General features: G+C 36.4%; 1 protein-coding gene across 1 annotated transcript; it reads left to right on the plus strand.

The window, feature by feature from the left end:
- The first annotated feature begins 11,187 nt into the window (after positions 1-11,187).
- Positions 11,188-20,062, plus strand: LOC149256053 (plasma membrane ATPase-like). Its single transcript, XM_089457372.1, has 20 exons — positions 11,188-11,408; positions 11,675-11,794; positions 11,921-12,019; positions 12,104-12,241; positions 12,689-13,003; positions 13,113-13,319; positions 13,444-13,563; positions 13,756-13,875; positions 13,976-14,098; positions 14,814-14,918; positions 15,039-15,183; positions 15,270-15,434; positions 17,020-17,258; positions 17,776-17,808; positions 17,910-17,991; positions 18,103-18,263; positions 18,410-18,580; positions 18,706-18,888; positions 18,984-19,162; positions 19,728-20,062. The coding sequence occupies exons 1-20, from the start codon at positions 11,352-11,354 to the stop codon at positions 19,822-19,824; spliced, it is 2,859 nt and encodes a 952-aa protein (XP_089313498.1). The 5' UTR covers positions 11,188-11,351; the 3' UTR covers positions 19,825-20,062.
- The last annotated feature ends 1,825 nt before the right edge of the window (positions 20,063-21,887 follow it).

Genomic DNA, 21,887 nt, shown 5'->3' on the forward strand with positions numbered 1-21,887 from the left:
AAAACAATGAACAGCTTCACCGACTCTTTGATGGATAAAGTTATGAGTGTTTCCACTATCAATCAATACTACTATAGGGCAATGTTTAATAAAACCTCTGATTTTGAGAGTCTGGGGCATAGAAATGCCTTCCAAAGCATGTAGCGAGATAACTGGTTCTTCTAGCATAATCGGGAGATCATTGTCCTGATGGGTGTCCTCATCTTCCTCCTCTGGTCCCTCAAGGGGTGGGGCTTCCTCAGATGAGTTGTGATCAGTAACATCAATTTGGAAGAATTTGGGTTCCTTGCTTTTATGCCTCGGGGACTATTTGTCATAATAGTAGTAACACAATCCTTGTTTTCTTCTTTTAGCCATTTCTACAGGGAACACCTTTTGAACCTTAAGTGTTTGGGTAGTTCCCTGAGCCTGGTGGTGCGTCCCTTGGCTATGAAATTTGGACGAGGTGACTGGGCAGCTAAAGCACGTTCCACTTCGATAGCCTTTTTGCAAGCGTCCATCCATGTGGGTGGGTAGTGCATCCGGACATGGGCTTGGATGGCTTCTCTAAGACCACTTATAAAACATTCCAAGTAGAATTAATCTCCCAGACCTTCTGTGCGGATGACCAATTTCTCAAAGGCTGCATTGTAGTCTTTTACTATGCTTGTCTGTTGGAGCTTAGTAAGATGACCTAAAAAATTAGATTTCAGTCAAAGCAGTCACAAATGGATTTTGAGAACACTTGTCAAGTAATTTTCTTGGGATAGAATTTCCGATGCCACTAACCACCATTGCCATCTCTCTTGGTCCAAGTAAAGGCCTCCCACACGTAGTTTAGTTTCATCATCTGCGAGATCATTCAGAGTGAAATATTGGTTCATTTGTGCTACCCATACTGCCGGATTAGAGCCATCAAATTTGCACATGTCCAGCTTGGGTTGTCGAGGGTGGGAATGTTGGTGATTTCCATGGAAATGAATATGATGGCTAGATTCACCTTCAAGGTCTTCATTAAACCCATGTGCCTCTGATTGCAACCCCGACTTACCCTTTGTGAATGTGTCCGTGAATTGTTACATCTGGTCCGCTAGGCTCTTGAAAGAAGCCAACTTTTCTTTAAGGCTCTCGATCTTCTCATTGGCCATGGCTTGAGCTCTGCTTTCTACCATACATAGATCCTGGTCACTTGTCATCACTTTGAAAAAATTTGGGACCACCTGAAAATTGAAGCTGACAAGTGAATGGTACCACCTCAATCAGCTCGTCATCCTGATTCTCATGGGCTAAGTCTCTTATAAGCGTCCCAGGAAGGCCTCAGACTTTTTTTTTTAACTCCTTGCTTATCAATACTACAGTGGCCAATTTCTAGAAAAGTTAATCCTGCCTAATGTTCTGCGAGAATCGGCCCAAGGTATAGGAGCCACAAGCATCCCTACACAAATTATCACATCTGCCTGTGAAACCCTCAACTGCTGAATGTGAGTTGGACTACGACAATGACAGAACCCCGACTACTAGATCTAAATGGTACTGTGGCGGTAGATGTTATGCTCTTAACCTGCAAAATGATACCCAAATACAGAATATGTGAAGAAAAGATACCCAGAACACAGAATAGCAATGATTTTATTATTCAGAGAGTAATGTTCACTTGCCTCTTCGAGGGGGCAACCTCTAATAGAGCAGAGCTCGATTACAAAATAAGACACGATGCTCCTCGCAGGGAGTCTCTATCCTTTATATATGACTCATACATGCAATACCACGGGCCAATACCGTGGGTTTTATTAATACCATCTATCTAATACTACGAACCATTTGCAACTAACTGTGGTTCCGTCATTAATTGCAGATTAACCACTTACAATTATTAATATGGGCTTTATTGAATCTTGACTATGACGTGATCCCATTACATAAATAAGGGGGTTAGGGTGGGACCCTAACATGCCCTCCCCCTTAAGACTAGCCTTGTCCTCAAGGCTGAAGCTGCGGAAACTGCTGAAGAATAGTGGCTGGTTCCCAAGTTGCATCTTCCGGAGAGGTGTCTTTCCATTTGACGAGGACTTCCTTAATCATGCGACCGCACAGTTGCTTGTCTCGTGTGTCTAGGACCTGTTCGGGTTGAAGCCAGATGGACCCTTCTTCGTCCAATTCAGGTAGACTGGTCTGAATTCTGCAATTGTTCCCAATCACTTTCTTGAGGCATGAGACATGGAACTGGATGGATTTTTTCAGTAGGTGGCAAGGCCAACTTGTAGGCCACTTCTCCAATGCGCTGAAGTACTTGATATGGTCCGTATAATTTGGGAGAGAGTTTCTGACACTCCTTGTCTTTCAGTGATGTTTGCTTATATGGTTGGAGCCATAAAAAGACTTGATCCCCTTCTTGAAATTGGCGCTCTGAGCGATGCTGGTCTACCTGTTGCTTCATGCGGTTCTGAGCTTGATGAAGATTCTCTCGAAGATGGGTGAGCATGGTTGCGCGGTGTTGTAGGAGTTGATCCACTGCTTGTACTTTTGAGCATCCCTTGAAATATGAAGTAGGTGAAGGCGGGAGTTGACCATATACTGCTTCATAGGGAGTCATTTTGGTGGTGGCATGATAGTTGGTGTTATACCACCATTCAACCAGAGGTAGCCACTGTACCCAAAGGTGTTGCTTTTCTGAAGTGAAACACCTAAGGTAGGTTTCTAGACATTTGTTGACGGCTTCGGTTTGACCATCTGTTTGCGGATGATAGGAAGTACTGAGTTTTAGTTGAGTGCCTTGTATTCTGAAGAGTTCCTGTCAAAAAATACTGGTGAAGATCGGGTCGTGGTCGGACACAATAGAAGTGGGCATGCCATGCAATTTGAAGATATGATCCATGAAAGATTGAGCAACCAAAGTTTGTGTAAACGGGTGGGGTAGGGCGCATAAATGAGCATACTTCGACAGTCGTTCCACAACCACCATGATGACTGACTTGTTCCCTGACTTTGGAAGACTTGTAATGAAATCCATAGAAACCTCCGTCCAAATTGATGCCGGAATGGCCAATGGTTGTAATGTGCCAGGTGTGTTGACGGTTTCCCCTTTGTGGCGTTGACAGACATCGTATTCTACTACGAAAGTAAGGATGCCCTTTTTCATGCCTGTCTAAAAAAGTGATCTTCTGGTGCGAGCATACGTCTTTTGAAAGCCCGAATGTCCTGCAATGGGAGATGAGTGCAATTCTGCCAAAATGCGACTTTTGATGGTGGATGTTGGTGATATTACGACTCTGTCCTTGTAGCGAAGAATATCATCCTGCCACGAGTAGCCCTTGGTGGAATTTGGATCTACCTGCAATTGAGAAATGAGTTGGGAGAGCCCGGGGTGTGAAAACCATTCCCTGCGAGCCTCTTCAATCCATTCTGGAATGGGGAGGGAAATTGCTAGCAGAGTACTTTCCTCCTCAAATTGGCGAGATAATGCATCTGCTACACTATTGTCTTTCCCTTTCTTGTAAATGATCTCATAGTCATATCCCAACATTTTGGCTAGCCATTTATTTTGTTGTGGGGAGGATAGGCGTTGCTCCAAAAAATATTTAAGACTGTGATGATCTGTGCGGATTTGGAAACGTCACCCCAATAAGTAAGGTCTCCAGGGCTTGACTGCATGTAAGATGGCCATCATTTCCTTCTCGTAGGTAGATTGGCCCAGATTCCTCCCACTAAGTTGTTGGCTTGTGAAGGCCAACGGTCGCCCTTCCTGCATTAAGACCACCCCAATACCTGTACCCGAAGCATCACATTCAATGACAAAAGATTTGGTGAAGTCAGGTAGTGCTAAGACTGGAGTGGAACACATGGCATTTTTTAGAGCTTTAAAGGCCTGTTGTGCTTCCTCATTCCAGAAGAATAAATTTTTCTTTAGGAGTTGGGTGAGGGGCTTCGCTATGCGACCATAGTTGCAGACAAATTTACGATAATATCCTGTGAGACCCAAAAATCCTCTCAAGCTCTTCAAGGTCTTAGGTTGAGGCCATTCCTGCATTGCCTAGATCTTTTTGGGGTCCACCTTGACACCTTCACGCCCCACAATGTGGCCCAAATACTCTACTTCTGCCATGCCAAACGAACACTTGGACATCTTGACAAATAATTTATGCTTGCGGAGCAGTTGCAAGAGTAGATCTACATGCTGAAGATGTGCGGCCCAAGTGCAACTATAGATGAGGATGTCATCGAAGAAGACAAGGACAAATTTCCTGAGATATGGTTTGAGAATGTGGTTCATAAGGCTTTGAAAAGTAGAGGGGGCATTACAAAGACCAAATGGCATGACCAGGAATTCATAATGGCCTTCATGAGTTCGGAAAGCAGTCTTGGGGATGTCGACTTCCTTCATGTGAATTTGGTGGTAGCTTGAGCGAAGATCCAGCTTAGTGAAGAATTGAGCCCCATTGAGTTCATCCAACAAATCATCAACCACCGGGATGGGAAATTTATCTTTGACTGTCAACTTATTGAGGGCCCTGAAGTCGGGACACATCCGCCACTCCCCATCTTTCTTGAGCACCTTGACCATTGGGGATGAATAAGGACTAGTGTTGGGACGAATGCCACCTGCTTCCAAAAGTTCCTTGATGATTTTTCCTATTTCATTCTTTTGGGTGAACGGATATCTGTAGGGGCGCACATTTGGGGGTTGGGCCCCTGGAACCAAGGTGATGCTATGATCATTTTCCCCTCGCGAGGGTGGAAGCTCATGAGGCTTGTCAAAGACCGGCAGATGGTTATTTAAAATCTGTTGCATCTCAGGATGAATTGGCAGAGGCTTGGTTTCGACTGCCTCGATGGAATTAAATTGAGCTACAACTCCAGGATTGCCCTTTTTTAACAAATTTTCCATCCTATGTGAGCTGATGATAGAGGGGGCTCTCGCCTGGAGTCCACGGAGGGTATGTGTGTAGTTGTTCTGCTTAAAACTCATATATAACTCCTGGAAATCCATTGTGATTGGCCCAAGAGTCCATTGAGCTCTGATACCACTTGTTATGCTCTTAACCTGCAAAATGATACCCAAATACAGAATATGCGAAGAAAAGATACCCAAAACACAGAATAGCAATGATTTTATTATTCAGAGAGTAATGTTCACTTGCCTCTTCGAGGGGGCAACCTCTAATAGAGCAGAGCTCGATTACAAAATAAGACACGATGCTCCTCGCAGGGAGTCTCTATCCTTTATATATGACTCATACATGCAATACCACGGGCCAATACCATGGGTTTTATTAATACCATCTATCTAATACTACGACCCATTTGCAACTAACTGTGGTTCCGTCATTAATTGTGGATTAACCACTTACAATTATTAATATGGGCTTTATTGACTCTTGACTATGACGTGATCCCATTACATAAATAAGGGGGTTAGGGTGGGACCCTAGCAGTAGACCCTCAACTGGTGGATCTGATTGTTGCGGTAGCGAAAAAACCCCAACTGCTAGATCTGATTTGGAAAAGAAGATAATGGGCAATCTTCAGAGAGACGAGGAAACTATGGTCTCAAGGAGTGTTAGGTGCTATAGATGCAATATACATAAGGGTCCAACAGTAGTACTCCACCCAATCTTTCAGGGAACTAACTAAGGAGGATCAACTGTACCCTTAGCCATACTACCCGACTACCTTATCATACGTGCGAGTAATCTCCCCAAGTGTTGTTCTCAGTATCCTGTAGCAGCAAGATAGCCGACGATCTATATAAGGCGAGGTTTTAGGTGAGCCTAGGGGGATTCTGATATACCAAAGGGTACGTGGAAGATAGTCTGTGCACAGTTTTGTCTAATGTGCTACTACTCAAAGGGGTACCCATAGGGATTACAAGGGATTCCAACACCCGACTAAAAAAAATACCTTTGGATCGGGAAGATAATTAGGCTCCACACCCAACACCACCAACAATTGATTTGAGTGACAATCCTCGGTGTTATGCGAAAGGATGATACAGAACTTGCACCACTTCCACGTGTCTTTCTTCTTATTCCCATTACCCTTCTTTATTTCTAGTGTAAACGAGTTGCCTTAGGGTGGTCCATCCTTGCTTTGTCATTTCTTATGTGAGTTGGGGCTACCTTTCCATACTTTTTCTGTGTGGAATTCACAGATCCAAACTCTTGCTTCTTTTATTTAAATTGCTTCTAGATTTTGATATCATAGTACCTTGCGCCTAGTGAGGAGATGTCGAGAAACTCCATTTCTATTTGGATGTATCTACAAACCATTTTGGTACTTATGCACTAGATGTTTCTTGGAGTCTTTGATACTTAGATTAGTGTGCATGGTATGGAATATAGTTGTGAACTCTAGTGCTATTTGGTCCCTGTCTGCACCACAATGTGTTGTGTCTTGTGTACTTGTCATCATAGTTTCCAATAGGGTAATAATTTTCTGTAATAATGCCCCTAAAAGATCCTCAAGTGGGTACAACCAAAACATTGTGCATTCCTCTATGAGCTTTTTCTCAATGTAGGTCTCCCATGAATCCTTGATAGAGGGGGATAGCCTTGAAGAGTGAAAAGGTAATATTTTCTTTATTGGAAAAATTGTGCACAGAAAAATATCCTTCTAGTAGATTTAATCATTTGTCTATGGAATCTAGATGTATCTAGCCTTCAAATATAGGGATATCAAAGCTAACTTATACATTAAAGGGGGAGGTGCCTCCAAAGTGGCTACTTGACGAAGATGTGTTAGCTGCTAGCAATTATTGAAGGATATGGACAAAATTATCCATCATCTTATTCCTTTGTTACACAAGGGATTCCTTGAGCAACAATTTAATAGGGTTTCCCTCTCCCTCATCTTTCTTTTATTTTGCCATGAGAGGCCATCAGGGTTGGTGAGGATGGTTGTTATAACCTTATTTGCCACTCCACTATAGTGGGAGAGATCCTAATTCAACTTGCCCCAGTTGTTGGCTAGAATGCATCCCCTTCCACCATTGGTATTACTTACATGGGTCTTATAAGGAAGCTATTAGATTTTATAGGGCTAAAATTGCATAATTAAGTAATTTCTCATAATTATTTTGTCACAATTTGATAATTATGAACTAGTAATTATTTCATAATTAAGAGTAAGGTTCTTAGTGAGTTGGGAAAAACTCATAATTGAGCATGATACTTGAAGGCATGAGAATTGGGTGGCATCAAGTCATTGGTAGACTTGATGGCATGTGAACAAAACAATTACAAGTCCTGCACAAGTTGTATGCTTAATTATGAGCTTTCTCTAACTCTCTAAGAACCTTCTTCTCAATTCTGAGTTTTTTTCTCAATTATGAATAGTTATTATTTCATAATTATGAAATTGTAACAAGATAATTATGGTAAATTACTTAAATATGTAGTTTTAGCCCTATAACATCTAATAACTTATAAGACCCATATAAGTAAAAACATGGGCGAAAGGGGATTCATTCTAGTCAGGAACATAGATAAGTTGAACTAGGGTATCTCTTACTATAGTGAAGTGGGAAATAGAGTTATAACAATGGTCTTGCAAAGGCTCAAGTAGATCAAGTCTCAACTCTGTATACCACGACCTCGTTGGGGACATGCACAAAAAAACACATAGAGAGCATACCACCATGATACCAATGATTTGGATTTATGAAGGGAATGAAATGAAATACATATTTATAACAAAAACACAGTGATACAATAAAATTTTACTTCTATTAATAAGTGGAATGCGTTGGAAGTGTAAAAAATATGGAATGAAACAAACTCACTAGAATGGTAGTAACCTATCTATGAGTAGAGATGAGATGGCTACATGCATTTTCCATAGCCCATTACAGTGAGGCAGAAAGGCCCTTTTTAATGTAAAGTGACAATGAAAAAACCCTAAACACCCAAAAACCTAACCCTAAGAAATGAAACACAAAAAGGTTTTTGGCCCTAATGGGGTTAGTACCAAATTCTTGGGGTCGTAAATTTTTCATACAATATTTCTTTGGCGTGTTTGATAGCTGGTTGGAAAGGTCTAGCTCAGAAGTAAACATTACGACTGGGCTTAGGCTAAAGCCTATGCACCTACCACATAAAAAAAAAAGACATTTAGGGCTTCAAAATGACCTCTAAATGTTAGGACCCAAAAAACTATAAAAAAAAGTTCAAGATAAAGAACCATGCTTTGAGCCATTGGAATAGGCAGGCAGTCACCAATATCCACCTGGATCATTGAAGACACGATATAAGAATCCTATATGGTTCAAGGATTTACTCATGGCACTATATAAATTGAGAAGCTTCATAGATTGTGGATTTTGTTCATGGCACTTCATCATGAGAAGCTTCATTTAGGGTACAAAGATATTATTGTCCTCCACTAAGCTTAGTTATACTTTGAGACTTATTCTTGGCTTACAACTAATCTAGTCAATTGGAGATCAATGATACCCGACATAGTTTTGATGTGTTGGTTCAAGAAATCAACGAAGGTGGTTGAGCCTAAGAAGTATCTCTTACCAATGGAGGCTCTTATTTCCCTTCGTTGATTATGGAACCCTTCCATGATGCTTAGGGTCTTGTAATGACGCACATATTCAACTTGGATGCTAAATGCTCCTAATATAGGGCTCATGTCATGGGTTTAATATGGTATTCATGGCCTTGAGATAAAAAAAGTTCAATTAGGGCATAAGGTCATTGTTCCATGACCATGTTTATGTCATAAGACTCATTTTTAGTGGAAGAAAACTAGCCATGGTTCTTGAATCCAAGACAATTAAAAAATATCCTAACACACTTGGTCTCCTTCCCTAATCATGGTTAAGGGCTTACAAGGACCTTGTGAACTATTGTTGATGTGTGAAATCTCATAATGACATTGGTGTACAACTTAGATGCCAAATAGATCTTAGAAAAGACTTATTATGGGTTATATAGGATATTAATAATGATTGAGCCTAAAAAACTATCTTTAAGACCTAAGGTCCAAATATTTTAATCCATTTACCATAAGACTTAGCTCAAAAAAATTCACTTAAAACTTCAACCCCTTAGTGCATAAACATTTAAGAATACAGTTTTAAAACGCATACAAACACTTCTATAACATAGTACATACAACCCAACGTATGTGAAAATTGGATTAAAACCCAACAATTCAAATAAAAACACATATACTTTGTTTTATTGCAATACATGTAAAATCAAGTAGTTTTAATAGTTTTAAGAATAAACTTCTTATACGCTCTCTCAATTCATAAAAAGAAACAAGTTTCCTTGGACATCGCATTTCCCTTTCATCTAACCAGTCATAGCAATTTGGATAAAATATATACTCAATAATGACAGACAAAGGGAATGCGGAGCCAAAAGTTCTGAATATATAAATTCCAGTTATGAGAACTCAGCCCAATAATGATAATAATATTGACAAAAGGGACTTAAAAATACACAACTAAAATAAAATATACACGAGCAAAATAATGTCTTATGTGGATGTCTCACTGCATGAACCATAGCCTTGACGAGGATTTTGTGTCTTCTGAATGTATAGTCCAAGGATATTCTTACGTAAGTGCAAAGCATGATACTTCCAATATTTTTTTAATGGATGGCCAACCATAAACAGGATTATCTTATTGAATAAATAAGTAATTTAATGAGGCAAGCTATCGTTTGTAAATAGTGTATTATTCTTGCATGCCTAGTGCACTATAGGGTGGCCAACTATGAGGAGGATTGGCCTGTTGAATAAATAAGTAAAACAATGATATAAGATAATGGGGAAATGATCTATTATTCTGGTATGTTTTGTACGCATCTGATTTGCCAACGACGATGGTTTCTGGTTCGTCAGTGCTTTCGAGATGCCCGTACAAACACGTAAGCGAACTCTGGTCGAACTTAGCCCCAGGCTAACCAGATTATATAGGGCATTAAATGTCTGTTACATGGATGTTCTATAACAAAATAACATATCATTTTTATTTTTAATTTGTATCTGATCATTTAATACCCTATGACAAGTTGATTAGTTTAGATAATCTTCGGCAAAATCACATAATCAATCATTTATCGACGCTTTTCGAACCAACCAGTGTGGTTCATCGTCAGGACAAGTTGAAGAACTGATCTGGTTTGGCTTGATTAAATAGGGTGTGCAGAGACTCCAACGGCTATAAAGCAACGGCTAATTTTGACTTGATGGTCATAGTCAAACCCTTAATTTTAATATTAATAGAAGTATATAATTTATTATTATTCGTTAATTGAATAATATAATAATTCTTATTGATTAAATATAGTGGTCATTATATCTACATATATACTAAGTAATCTATATTTATTATTATTCCCCAATTTATTTAAATATAAACCAATAATATTAAATTATTATTATTGTTAGAAATTAGTAACACTAGATAACTTGTGAATTTATTTAATTATAATAGCTTAAATCTAAGGGTCCAAAGATAATACCAGATATAATGGTCATAATTATACCTATTAATGATTAGTCTTTACCGTCGAAATTATACCTAATAAGCTAACTCTGGTCAAGATTATACCAACCCACCTCCATAATATGATAGATATTATATTGCTGGAGAAAATAATAATAGGGCACAGTATGATGTAAATTGGCATGCAGGACATTTTAATAATCAAATGCTTTAAAAATACTACACATCATGAATAGAGATAAGTTGCCTTTATGGTGCAGAGGAATATCCTAAGTACCTTTCATGAAAATAGTGGAGATTAATATAAAAAATTTCAATTAATTGGTTAAGTTTTTGTATTTAAGTAATTTTTAAGTACCATTTCTATTAAATGATTAAAAAGTGATTTATTTGGGCGTTAGAATTAGGGTTAATCTACTTGTTGACTCTATATTGCTAAATATTTTATTTGAAAATTAAAATTAAAGTTAATTTAATTGGTAGTGTCTATATAATTAAGCACTTTTGCTATCAAACCCATGAGAAAATACCTCTTTTAAGTAAATCTATCTGAAACAATATATATTTCATGGATATAGCAAGTCACTGATGGCCAAAAGCATTACCACATACAAGAAAATAGATAAATGAATAAAATAAAGGTCAGGTGACGTTGTCCCCTGGTCTCGCCTGATGGCATTGATTGCCCAGAGTGTTCTGCCTTAAAGGCTATTCCGTCTTCGAGATCTCACCCAAGGCAATATATATAGATATTCAGAAAGTTTCTATATCACTTGAATATCGGTGTGATCCGTTTCCATTTGCATGTAGTATTCAGCCATACCAAATGCTCAGCTGATACGTTGTTTGGTGCAGTCAGGATTTTGCTCAGTCCTTGGAGTTTCAGGAGAGCAACTAATTAACCTGAGCCATGGAGAACATGGGATCTCTCGGTCTTGATGGCATCAGGGATGAAACCGTGGATCTTGTAAGGCCCAAGCTTGAATTGCCAATATATGATTCTGGGCTTTTGTGATTCTAAGCTCAAATTTGTAATTATTATATGACAATTTGCTTTTTCAGTTAGGTTTGTGTGCAGGAAGGTCTAAATTGATCCTTGCAAATCATAAGCATGATGAATTGTGTGTATAATTTATTTCAAACTTAATGCCTAGGGCCGCTTTCTTAGCTTTGTTTTGTTGCTAATAGCCAACTTATTTGGTAGTAACACATGTTTGTTGCCTGTGAAATTAGGAGAAAATACCTATACGTGAGGTGTTCCAGCAGCTGAAATGCGACGAAGATGGACTGTCCACGCAGGAAGGAGAGAATCGTCTTAGAATCTTCGGACCAAACAAACTCGAAGAGATAAAGGTGAGAAATTAGAAACCAATATGATCATCTTCATATGTAACTAATTCTGCAACCTCTTCTGCGGTAATAGGCGATTGCTTATTTAAAATATACTGACCTTACTGACCTGCTTCTGGAAATTTTCAGGAAAGTAAAATCCTCAAGTTTCTGGGTTTCATGTGGAATCCTTTGTCATGGGTGATGGAAGCTGCTGCAATAATGGCCATTGCACTGGCAAATGGACAGGTATAATCTGCCCTATTTTAAAGTTGACTGTTATGCAATGGTTTAGAAGTATTAATAAGAACTGTGTATGATATGGTATTGTAGGGCAAACCTCCTGACTGGCAAGATTTCCTTGGAATTATGGTGCTGCTTGTGATCAACTCTACCATTAGTTTCATTGAAGAGAACAACGCTGGCAATGCAGCTGCAGCTCTTATGGCTCGTTTGGCTCCTAAAACCAAGGTAATAGCAGTTTAATATACTAATTTAATTTAATGTTTAATGTTTAGATGCGGTAGTGATTTTAAAAATGGATAATAATAATAATTAAAATGGATAATAATAATAATGAGATTGTTTAGTGTTAAAGAGAAGAAACCCTAATAGCCATTTATGAGTTGACTTTTTGTAAATAATAATAATATTCACATTAGAAGAGCCAAATTATCTTATTTACATTAGAAGAGCCAAATTCAAGATAATTATATATAACAGTCTTATACAGCAATTTAATATCTAGATTAACAATTATTTTAAAATTGGATAATAATAATAATAATATTAAGCATTTGGAAAAACCACCCTAACCATTTATTAAATGAATAGACCTTTAGTGAATTATTCACAGTTGCAAATGAAATCCCATGTGACCACAGAGCCTAAAAAGCCTGCACTGTTGGTCATGTGCAGGTTCTCAGGGATGGTAAATGGCAGGAAATGGACGCTAGTATTCTTGTTCCTGGTGATATAGTCAGTATTAAATTGGGAGATATCGTTCCTGCGGATGCTCGCCTGCTTGAAGGAGATCCTTTAAAGATCGATCAATCAGCTCTAACAGGAGAGTCTCTTCCAGTGACTAAGAATCCCGGAGATGAAGTTTACTCAGGTTCTACTTGTAAACAAGGAGAAATTGAAGCCGTGGTTATTGCTACGGGAGTTCACACCTTCTTCGGAAAGGCAGCTCATTTGGTGGATAGCACAAACCAAGTGGGTCATTTCCAAAAGGTTTGTATTCTGTATACCCATCCATATGACATAATGTTAGCTGAATATGACTTGGTTTCATCTATTCTTCACTGAGCTGAATTCAGTTGTGGTGGATGTTATGTTGCAGGTTCTTACTGCAATTGGTAACTTCTGTATATGTTCAATTGCAATTGGAATTGCCATAGAAATCGTTGTCATGTACCCTATTCAACATCGACTGTACAGAGATGGAATTAACAACCTCTTGGTGCTTTTGATTGGTGGAATTCCTATTGCGATGCCCACTGTATTGTCTGTAACTATGGCCATTGGCTCTCACAAGCTCTCTATGCAGGTTAGGAGACTGGCCTCATTTTTAACCATTGAAAAGCATAGTTTCAAACAATCATATGCACCTGTCCAGTTCTTCTCATAACCCATCTTGTCACTATTGCTCTGCCATTGTGATGCACACACAGGGGGCTATTACAAAGAGAATGACTGCCATAGAGGAAATGGCTGCCATGAATATTCTTTGCAGTGACAAAACCGGGACACTCACTCTCAACAAGTTGAGCGTTGATAAGAATCTTATTGAGGTGATTTTTTTCAGGAATGCAGCTAAGGCCATTATGATCATATTCCTCGTTTTCTTAATTCTCTGAATTATTCTGGTTCCTTTTCATAACAATGTTTCAATTTCACAAGAATGTTTCAATGTTCAAATAGCTCCAAAGCAACTATATGTCTGAAAATCTCGAGTTTTCTGTGATTGGTCATAAATGAACAAGGTATTCACCACGGGCATAGAAAAGGACACCGTATTATTGCTGGCGGCTAGGGCTTCTAGGGTAGAGAACCAAGATGCAATTGATGGAGCCATTGTAGGCACGCTAGCAGATCCTAAGGAGGTAATTTACTAGACTCTGTATTTACTGATTCACCAGAATGTTTATGTCCAGCTTTTTGTGTCTCATCCTAAATTGACGGTTTATGCCATTCAACTTGCAGGCTCGAGCAGGCATTACCGAAGTTCATTTCTTGCCATTCAATCCTGTAGATAAGCGGACGGCCCTTACTTACATTGACTCTAACGAAAATTGGCATAGGGCTAGTAAAGGAGCACCGGAGCAGGTGATTCATCATCATGATTTCTATATGAATACCTAAAATCATTTTATAGAAAACCCATATGCATAGCATTTGTCTATAAATTTCAGCTGCAATCACGTTGGTATTTACGAAATTTAGCAAAACATATTGACATTTTTTTTCCAAGGAAAGACATCTACCTGTCTTTAAGCTTAGGGGTTATTATCAGAAACAAGAAACGAAACCAGAAACAACGAAACCAGAAAGGGTAAGGTTTGTGGTACCAGATTTAACTCTGATGAACTGAAAACGACATATTAGTATATCGATATTAATATTGATATAATAATGTGTTCTGGTTTGTAACTATGTGGTCAACTAGGGCTAGAGAAAACTAGATTAAGTTTGTTAATACCAACAATTAACTGAAAAAGACATCGTACTATTCTGATATTGATATAAAATTAACTGAAAAAGACATTATACTATTAATATATATATATATTTTGATATATTAATGTGTTTTGGTTTGTAACTATGTGGTCAACTAAGGCTAGAGAAAACCAGAGTAAGGTTATTGATACCAAATTTAACTCCAATTAACTGAAAAAGACATTGTACAATTACGATATTGATATATTAATGTGGAGTAAGGTTATTGATACCAAATTTAACTCCAATTAACTGAAAAAGACATTGTACTATTACGATATTGATATATTAATGTGTTTTGGTTTGTAACTATATGTGACCACAGATCCTTGAACTCTGCAACTGCACCATAGATTTGAGAAATAAGGTACACTCAGTTATTGATAAGTTTGCAGAACGTGGACTTCGATCCCTCGCTGTGGCCAGACAGGTATTCCATTCTATGAATGCAACTCAAACCCAGCTTACACTTTATTTAAGCTTTTCATTGTTCATCAGATAAACATTACTAATATAACAAAACCATTCAACACGATCCTAAACATTGCAGCAAGTCCCCGAGAAGAGAAAGGAAAGTCCGGGAGGTCCGTGGCAATTTGTTGGTTTATTATCTTTATTCGACCCACCTCGCCATGACAGTGCAGAAACTATTCGCCGGGCTCTTGACCTTGGTGTCAATGTCAAGATGATCACAGGTAACACTACTCATAAAAGTTTTATGAGTTCTATCCAATCGCAAAGATCCACGTGGAAACCTTATCGTTATTGCTATGTCAATTAGGTGACCAGCTAGCCATTGCGAAAGAGACGGGGCGAAGACTGGGCATGGGTGCGAATATGTACCCATCTTCTTCTTTGCTTGGACATCACAAGGATCCCAATCTTGAAGCAATTCCCGTCGATGAGCTGATCGTGAAAGCTGATGGATTTGCCGGAGTATTTCCAGGTGCTCAGCATTTAAATTTCAATTCACAAGCAATTAAATTACAAGTTTGTCACCCTTAGTTGATTGATTATTGCGCCAAGAGGTATAGATTTGGTATTTTTTTTTAAATAAAATATATATTTATATATAGATAGATATAAGTATAAGTATAGATATAGATATTATTTAAAATAAATATATAATTTCAATTATATTAAAAGTAATATATATATATATATATATATATATATTTATATTTGATTAGTGTTGATAAAAATAATTATTAAAATATTAATAATCATTCTAATAAGTTAAAAAACCTATATATTATATAGAGTAATTCAAAACATAGTTACCAAATTAGTCAGAATCGAAAAAAAAGGTTCGGAAATTCGTCCATTTGATTCGACTAACAAATGATTCGTGGAAAGTTGATTCGGTTCGTTCACGGTTTTCTTTGGTTGAGCCCCTCCGTAAAGAATACTATTTTAACATAAGAGAATACTTTAATATAAGAGTGTTTTTTAAGAAGTTAGAAGGCTAGGCAGATTAGGTGACCTCGCTTGACTTTTTAACTGGAAATGAAACCAGGTAGGAGACCTCGCTTGACTTTCTAGTTGGAAATGAAAGATATGCTTTGGCATTATGAAGGGATCACTTTGCTCAGGATTACTGTGCAGGTCTTAACATATTGAAAATTGTGTATTTGAAAAAGAAAATAAGGAAAATAGAAAAGTCTCCAATTTGACTCTTGTTTTGGAGTGTTAGAAAATAAAAAATGCTTTTTGGAACGTTGGAAAATAAAAAATTGTAGGATTTTGGAGGATTTTGGAATATTGGAAAGCTAAAAAAATAAAATGTAAAAATAGATTATGACTTATTTTCTAAATATATATATATTTTGGATACAGTGTAAATAGATAAATAAGTTTAGAATGGTGATTTTCTAAATATATATTTATTTATTAAATAAGAATTTGGACAAATAAGTTTTGACGGTAAAAAGTCATGTTATATTTTTTAGTCTTTTTAGATTTAAGTTTTTGGAGGGAAAAATAAGTCTGGATTTTTATTTCGTTTGGGGTGAATTGTATTTCGAAGGCTTCTATCTGGTTTAGAGTTATTAGAAATTATTCAAAATTTAAAATAAATTAGGAAAAAATAATCAGAATATGCCATTGTCATTGCTAGAAAAAAAGAAGGTTTATATATTCAAGTTAAGATGTATACTATCTAAGTTTTAACAAATTAAAAGTTATTTGAATTTGAACTCGAGCTTGGTAATTATGATCGAAAAGAAGTTAAATTCTCATGGTTATAGTTTTATTATTTTACATTTTGATTTTTTCTGGATAATTTTATATTAATTGTCTTTAGTAAAGATTTGTTGGAATTGCAAGTTTAATCTGTGGCTATACATTCCAAGTGTCCATCAAAACTTTCAAAAAATCAGATCAAATATCTCCTAATTTTTTTTCCCAATTTTTACACTTTAAAAAACATTTACACATTTTTTCAAATTTTACACTCTAAACAATTTAGAACTCTAATTTAACGACTATGTGACAAAACATAAACATTTACTGATTTATTCGTATCTTCTCAGAGCACAAATACGAGATCGTGAAGCGGCTTCAAGAGATGAAATACGTATGTGGAATGACTGGGGATGGAGTTAACGACGCCCCGGCTTTGAAGAAGGCAGATATCGGAATTGCAGTTGCTGATGCCACGGATGCCGCAAGAAGTGCCTCAGACATTGTACTTACGGAACCAGGGCTTAGTGTCATTATCCATGCTGTCATTACCAGTCGTTGCATTTTCCAAAGAATGAAAAATTACACGGTAAGATTAATCACAATGCATTTTTTAAGCAGCTCTGCTTTTTTTTGTTAAATTAACCGGGGCATATATTGGGTAGCTAATATATTAGATAGAAGAAGAAAGATCAGCCTACAATACAATCACCAAAATTGCGCTATTGTATTTATCTTAAACGTTTTTGAAATAATTTTAATTTCCCAAAATGATTTTCATCCTCAAACCCTCCCCTCCTATCAGCTTATTTGATCGCTGAAAAAAGAGGTGTTTATATAAGATCACATGTTGGTTATTCAGTCTGTAGTCTGTTGGCTTCAATATAATCCGCTGTGAGCTTGATAATGAACTGGTCCATCCGACAAGTATTGAGTTGAAATCCCAGATTGAACTTAATAATGTCAAAGTATCATTGGATTTCTCCACCCAATTTTCATATTCACCCCAGTTCTTAAGTGACCATTAGGGTTTTGAATACTTGTGGATAAAGTCAAAATACATCTACTCTAAAAACTAAAACATGGTGGTCGTGTTGTTGCTGCAGATATATGCTGTATCTATCACAATCCGTATTGTGGTAAGTAGAGAGCTGTGGTGGAAATAGAATTCTGGCCAATATATTTGATTACATTAAAGTATAATAAAAGATCTACTAACATGTTTCTGTCATGAGTACAGCTTGGCTTCTTGCTGATCACCCTGATATGGGAATTTGATTGCTCTGCTTTTATGGTTCTGATCATTGCTATTCTTAATGATGGTATTTTGCAAACCCTTCAACTTGAAAACGCTCGAAATGATTACAAACCTGATTCATCTAAAAAATACAAATTCTCATGCAAGCATATATATTTTTTCATGTTATGTTCAGGCACAATCATGACAATATCCAAGGACCGTGTTAAGCCATCTCCACTGCCTGACAGTTGGAAGTTGAAGGAAATATTTGCAACAGGTGTTGTTTTGGGCACTTACCTCGCTACCATGACAGTCATATTTTTCTGGGCGATGTACGACCATCTATTTTTCACGGTAGGATTGACTTTTTCTCAATAGTTTAGATTTTTCAAAAACACCACCCTAATCACTCTATATATAATAACTGCTTCAAGATGCAAACCATTGATTAATTTCTTCTCAAAGGATTCTCAATAGAATTATGAACACCCAATTTGCAGGAGACGTTTGGTGTGAGACCCTTAGGAACAAACAATGAATACATGGCTGCACTGTACTTGCAAGTCAGTATTGTGAGCCAGGCCCTCATCTTTGTGACTCGGTCCCGCAGCTGGTCATTTTTAGAGAGACCTGGCCTTCTGCTTGTCATTGCCTTTATAATAGCTCAATTGGTAACTAACCTTTCGACATATTTTCATGAATTTACCTATTTGTGAATAATCGAACATCAGTGAGCAAACATGAGTGACCAAGCTCCAACTTTATGAAGATGATCGGTTGTGTTTATTGAATGCAGATTGCTACATTCATTGCAGTGTATGCAAACTGGGGATTTGCAGGAATCAATGGCATCGGATGGGGATGGGCAGGCGTTATTTGGTTATACAGTATAGTTACTTATTTGCCCTTAGACCTCTTCAAGTTTGCAATCCGCTATATTTTGAGTGGAAAAGCTTGGAATACTATGCTGGACAACAAGGTAATTAAGCGGCCAAATAATTAGGAAAACAATAGTATTGCAAAACAAATCTATGCGGAGATGCTGATACTCTATCTTCTGATAATTATCTGCAGGTCGCTTTCACAACCAAAAAAGACTATGGCAAGGACGAGCGCGAAGCACAATGGGCTCATACTCAGCGCACCTTACATGGCCTGCAAACTGATTCTCACTCTAAAATGTTCGAGAGGAAAAACTTTTCTGAACTGTCTGAAATTGCAGAACAAGCCAAGAGACGTGCTGAAATTGCTAGGTAAATATATTATTGGTTAAACACAAATCTATATATTATTATTTAAGGTTAAGGTCACAATCAACCCAAACTCCAAATTGGTGTATAGAGTTATTATCTAATGTTAAGGTCACAATCAAATGTTAACGTCACAATCACGTCAAACACCAAATTGGTATACAAACACCAAATTGGTGTATAGAGCTATTATGTAATGTTAAGGTTACAATCAAATGTTAAGGTCACAATCACCTCAAACACCACACCAAATTGGTATACAGAGGAATGCTTTGAGCAGTCATTTAATTATATATTCTAGTTTACTTTTTTGATTCTGAACCTATAAATTTTTAAGAAAAAACATATACTCTTAACTATTAAGCTCACTCAAACTATATTAATTCATTCATACTTAAATTACAAATTTCAAAAATATTTTGAAATTAAACCAACTAATTCAAACTAATTTCTAAAATACTCTAGTCACATAAACTATAATACCTAAGTATGTAACAATAATGTTTATGGAAACTAATTAAATTCAGCTAATATGTTTTTTCTGTTGGTTACCCTGCCCTCTTTACAGGCTTCGGGAGCTGCACACCTTGAAAGGACATGTTGAGTCTGTGGTTAGACTCAAGGGTATGGATATCGACACCATACAGCAGGCTTACACTGTATAACTTGCTTTTCAGCAAAACCACACTGCTCCGCGCTGTCTTGAAATGGCTGATTCATTAATGTCCATTATTAATGGGGTTTATTCGAAATAATGTTTAGTAGTGTCGTGCTGGGATAAACTGCACGTATATAAATTTAATAGTTTGAAGTATTATGAGGAGGATATAACAAGGTTTTTCCTAGTGTAGCAAAATTTTATGAGGATATGACCTATTTTTTGCTTTAATAAAATCCATGAATCTGTTGTTAACCTTCTAATTTCAGGTGTATTTGCTCATGGAAGCGCCTTAATATAGAGAAGAGAAAGTAGTGTATTTGCTCATGGAAGCGCCTTAATATAGAGAAGAGAAAGTCATTTGATGCTTTGAATGTTCTGCGTGCTTGTTATGAGTGCAAATATTTTTTAATTGATAGACTTTCAAGTCTCGTTAAGTCTCTGAAAACTCGCATGGTTAATAGAGAGAGCAAGATTAATACGCTCAGCATCTCGACAGCGAGGGGAAGGCCAGGAACGCACTGGTGGGAAGAGAGTGTAGGGACTCCCATGAGAGCCATGATGCAGGAAGGTCGTGTTGCCCCGTTTCTGTATGATTTAATGAGGAATTTTATATAAAATGGTTGCGTGGTATATGAATGGAATTCGACCATCAAAAATATCTAATATTAATATGTTATATAAAAAATATTTAATATAATTTAGTAACATATTGTTTATTAAAAATGAAAATACTAAAAATATATATTATTTAATATAAAATGATGTTTCTGAATTTAAAAACACTCTTCTTAATAAAATAATGTCTTTTATTTTATGATTTTTTGATATATAAAGATATGCTTTTATATATAATTCTTATTCCGGAATATTCTAATATAAAAATCATATTTTTTTATATTAAAAAGTCATAAAATAAAAAATATTATTTTATTAAGAAGAGTGTTTTCTCTAGAAATCATATAAGATAAATTTTTCCCTATGAATCATTTGGTGTAATTCATCATTACCATGAAATGAAGATGTGATTTCTAAGGAAAAACTCTTCTTATTGTAATATAAATCACAGAAAGCTAAATTGAGAAACATATATATTTTAATAAAAATATTTTTTATGATTTGTAAATAGTAATATTAAAAAAATTATATACCAATTTGATGTTTATAAATTATATTTTTCCTTTTACAAAATTTAAATATTTGTTTTTTATAATGGTTTATAATTTGATAGGTATAATTTGAAAAGAAAAGTAAATATCTCTTTGTTAAGATATTTTAATGTTGGAACATCAATTAATTAAATTGTATTTTTCTATGATTATTCAAAACATACATATATTATTTTTCTCTAAATTTAAATATGTAATTTTTTAAAAGGAAACACATGCTCTTAACAATTAGATGGCTCAAGTTGCATATACATAATATATATGCTTGATTTTAGACTTTTGAGATCCATACTGATTTTGATGTCTTTCGGATTAATCACATCATAAGTTGTCAAAATCAATATATATATATATATATATATATATATATATATATATGTTCTTAACCATGTATAATATAGATTAGGAGAGCAAAAGGTTCATTTTGAGTTGAGAGCTGCCACTATAAGGTTATACCAGAATGTAATTGCCAAGTTAAAGAGCAATGAAGAGTGGTCGAAAGATATTAAGTGTTGAAAATAGCAACAAGAAATGCTAAAAATAGCACTACTATAAATAGCATTTCGGGATACATTCCAATTTTAGTTAGTCCGTAAACTAAAATTTGAATTCGATGTTAGCAGCTGTTTGTAAAATAATTAATTAATTCATCTTGAATTAATTAGTTGTAGAAAATCAAGTATGAAGTCTATGTGAAGACATGCAACAATTTCCCCTTCGATTGAGGAAGTTATCCCTTGATTAAGGAGATCAGGATGAGTTGTACTTTGAGTTGTAATTAGTTAGCTCAGTTAACTGAGTTAAGTCCACTTAGATTAGTTCCAACAGTTTGAGGAACTGATTGTAAGTTCAGTTAGTTAATGCATGCATGCATGTAACTGCTGCACTTCAGATAACTGAA

The sequence above is a fragment of the Pinus tabuliformis genome, chromosome 7, assembly GCF_031772625.1.
Source record: "Pinus tabuliformis cultivar Carrire ecotype Pingquan chromosome 7, CPIR1, whole genome shotgun sequence".
Taxonomy (NCBI): Eukaryota; Viridiplantae; Streptophyta; class Pinopsida; order Pinales; family Pinaceae; genus Pinus; species Pinus tabuliformis.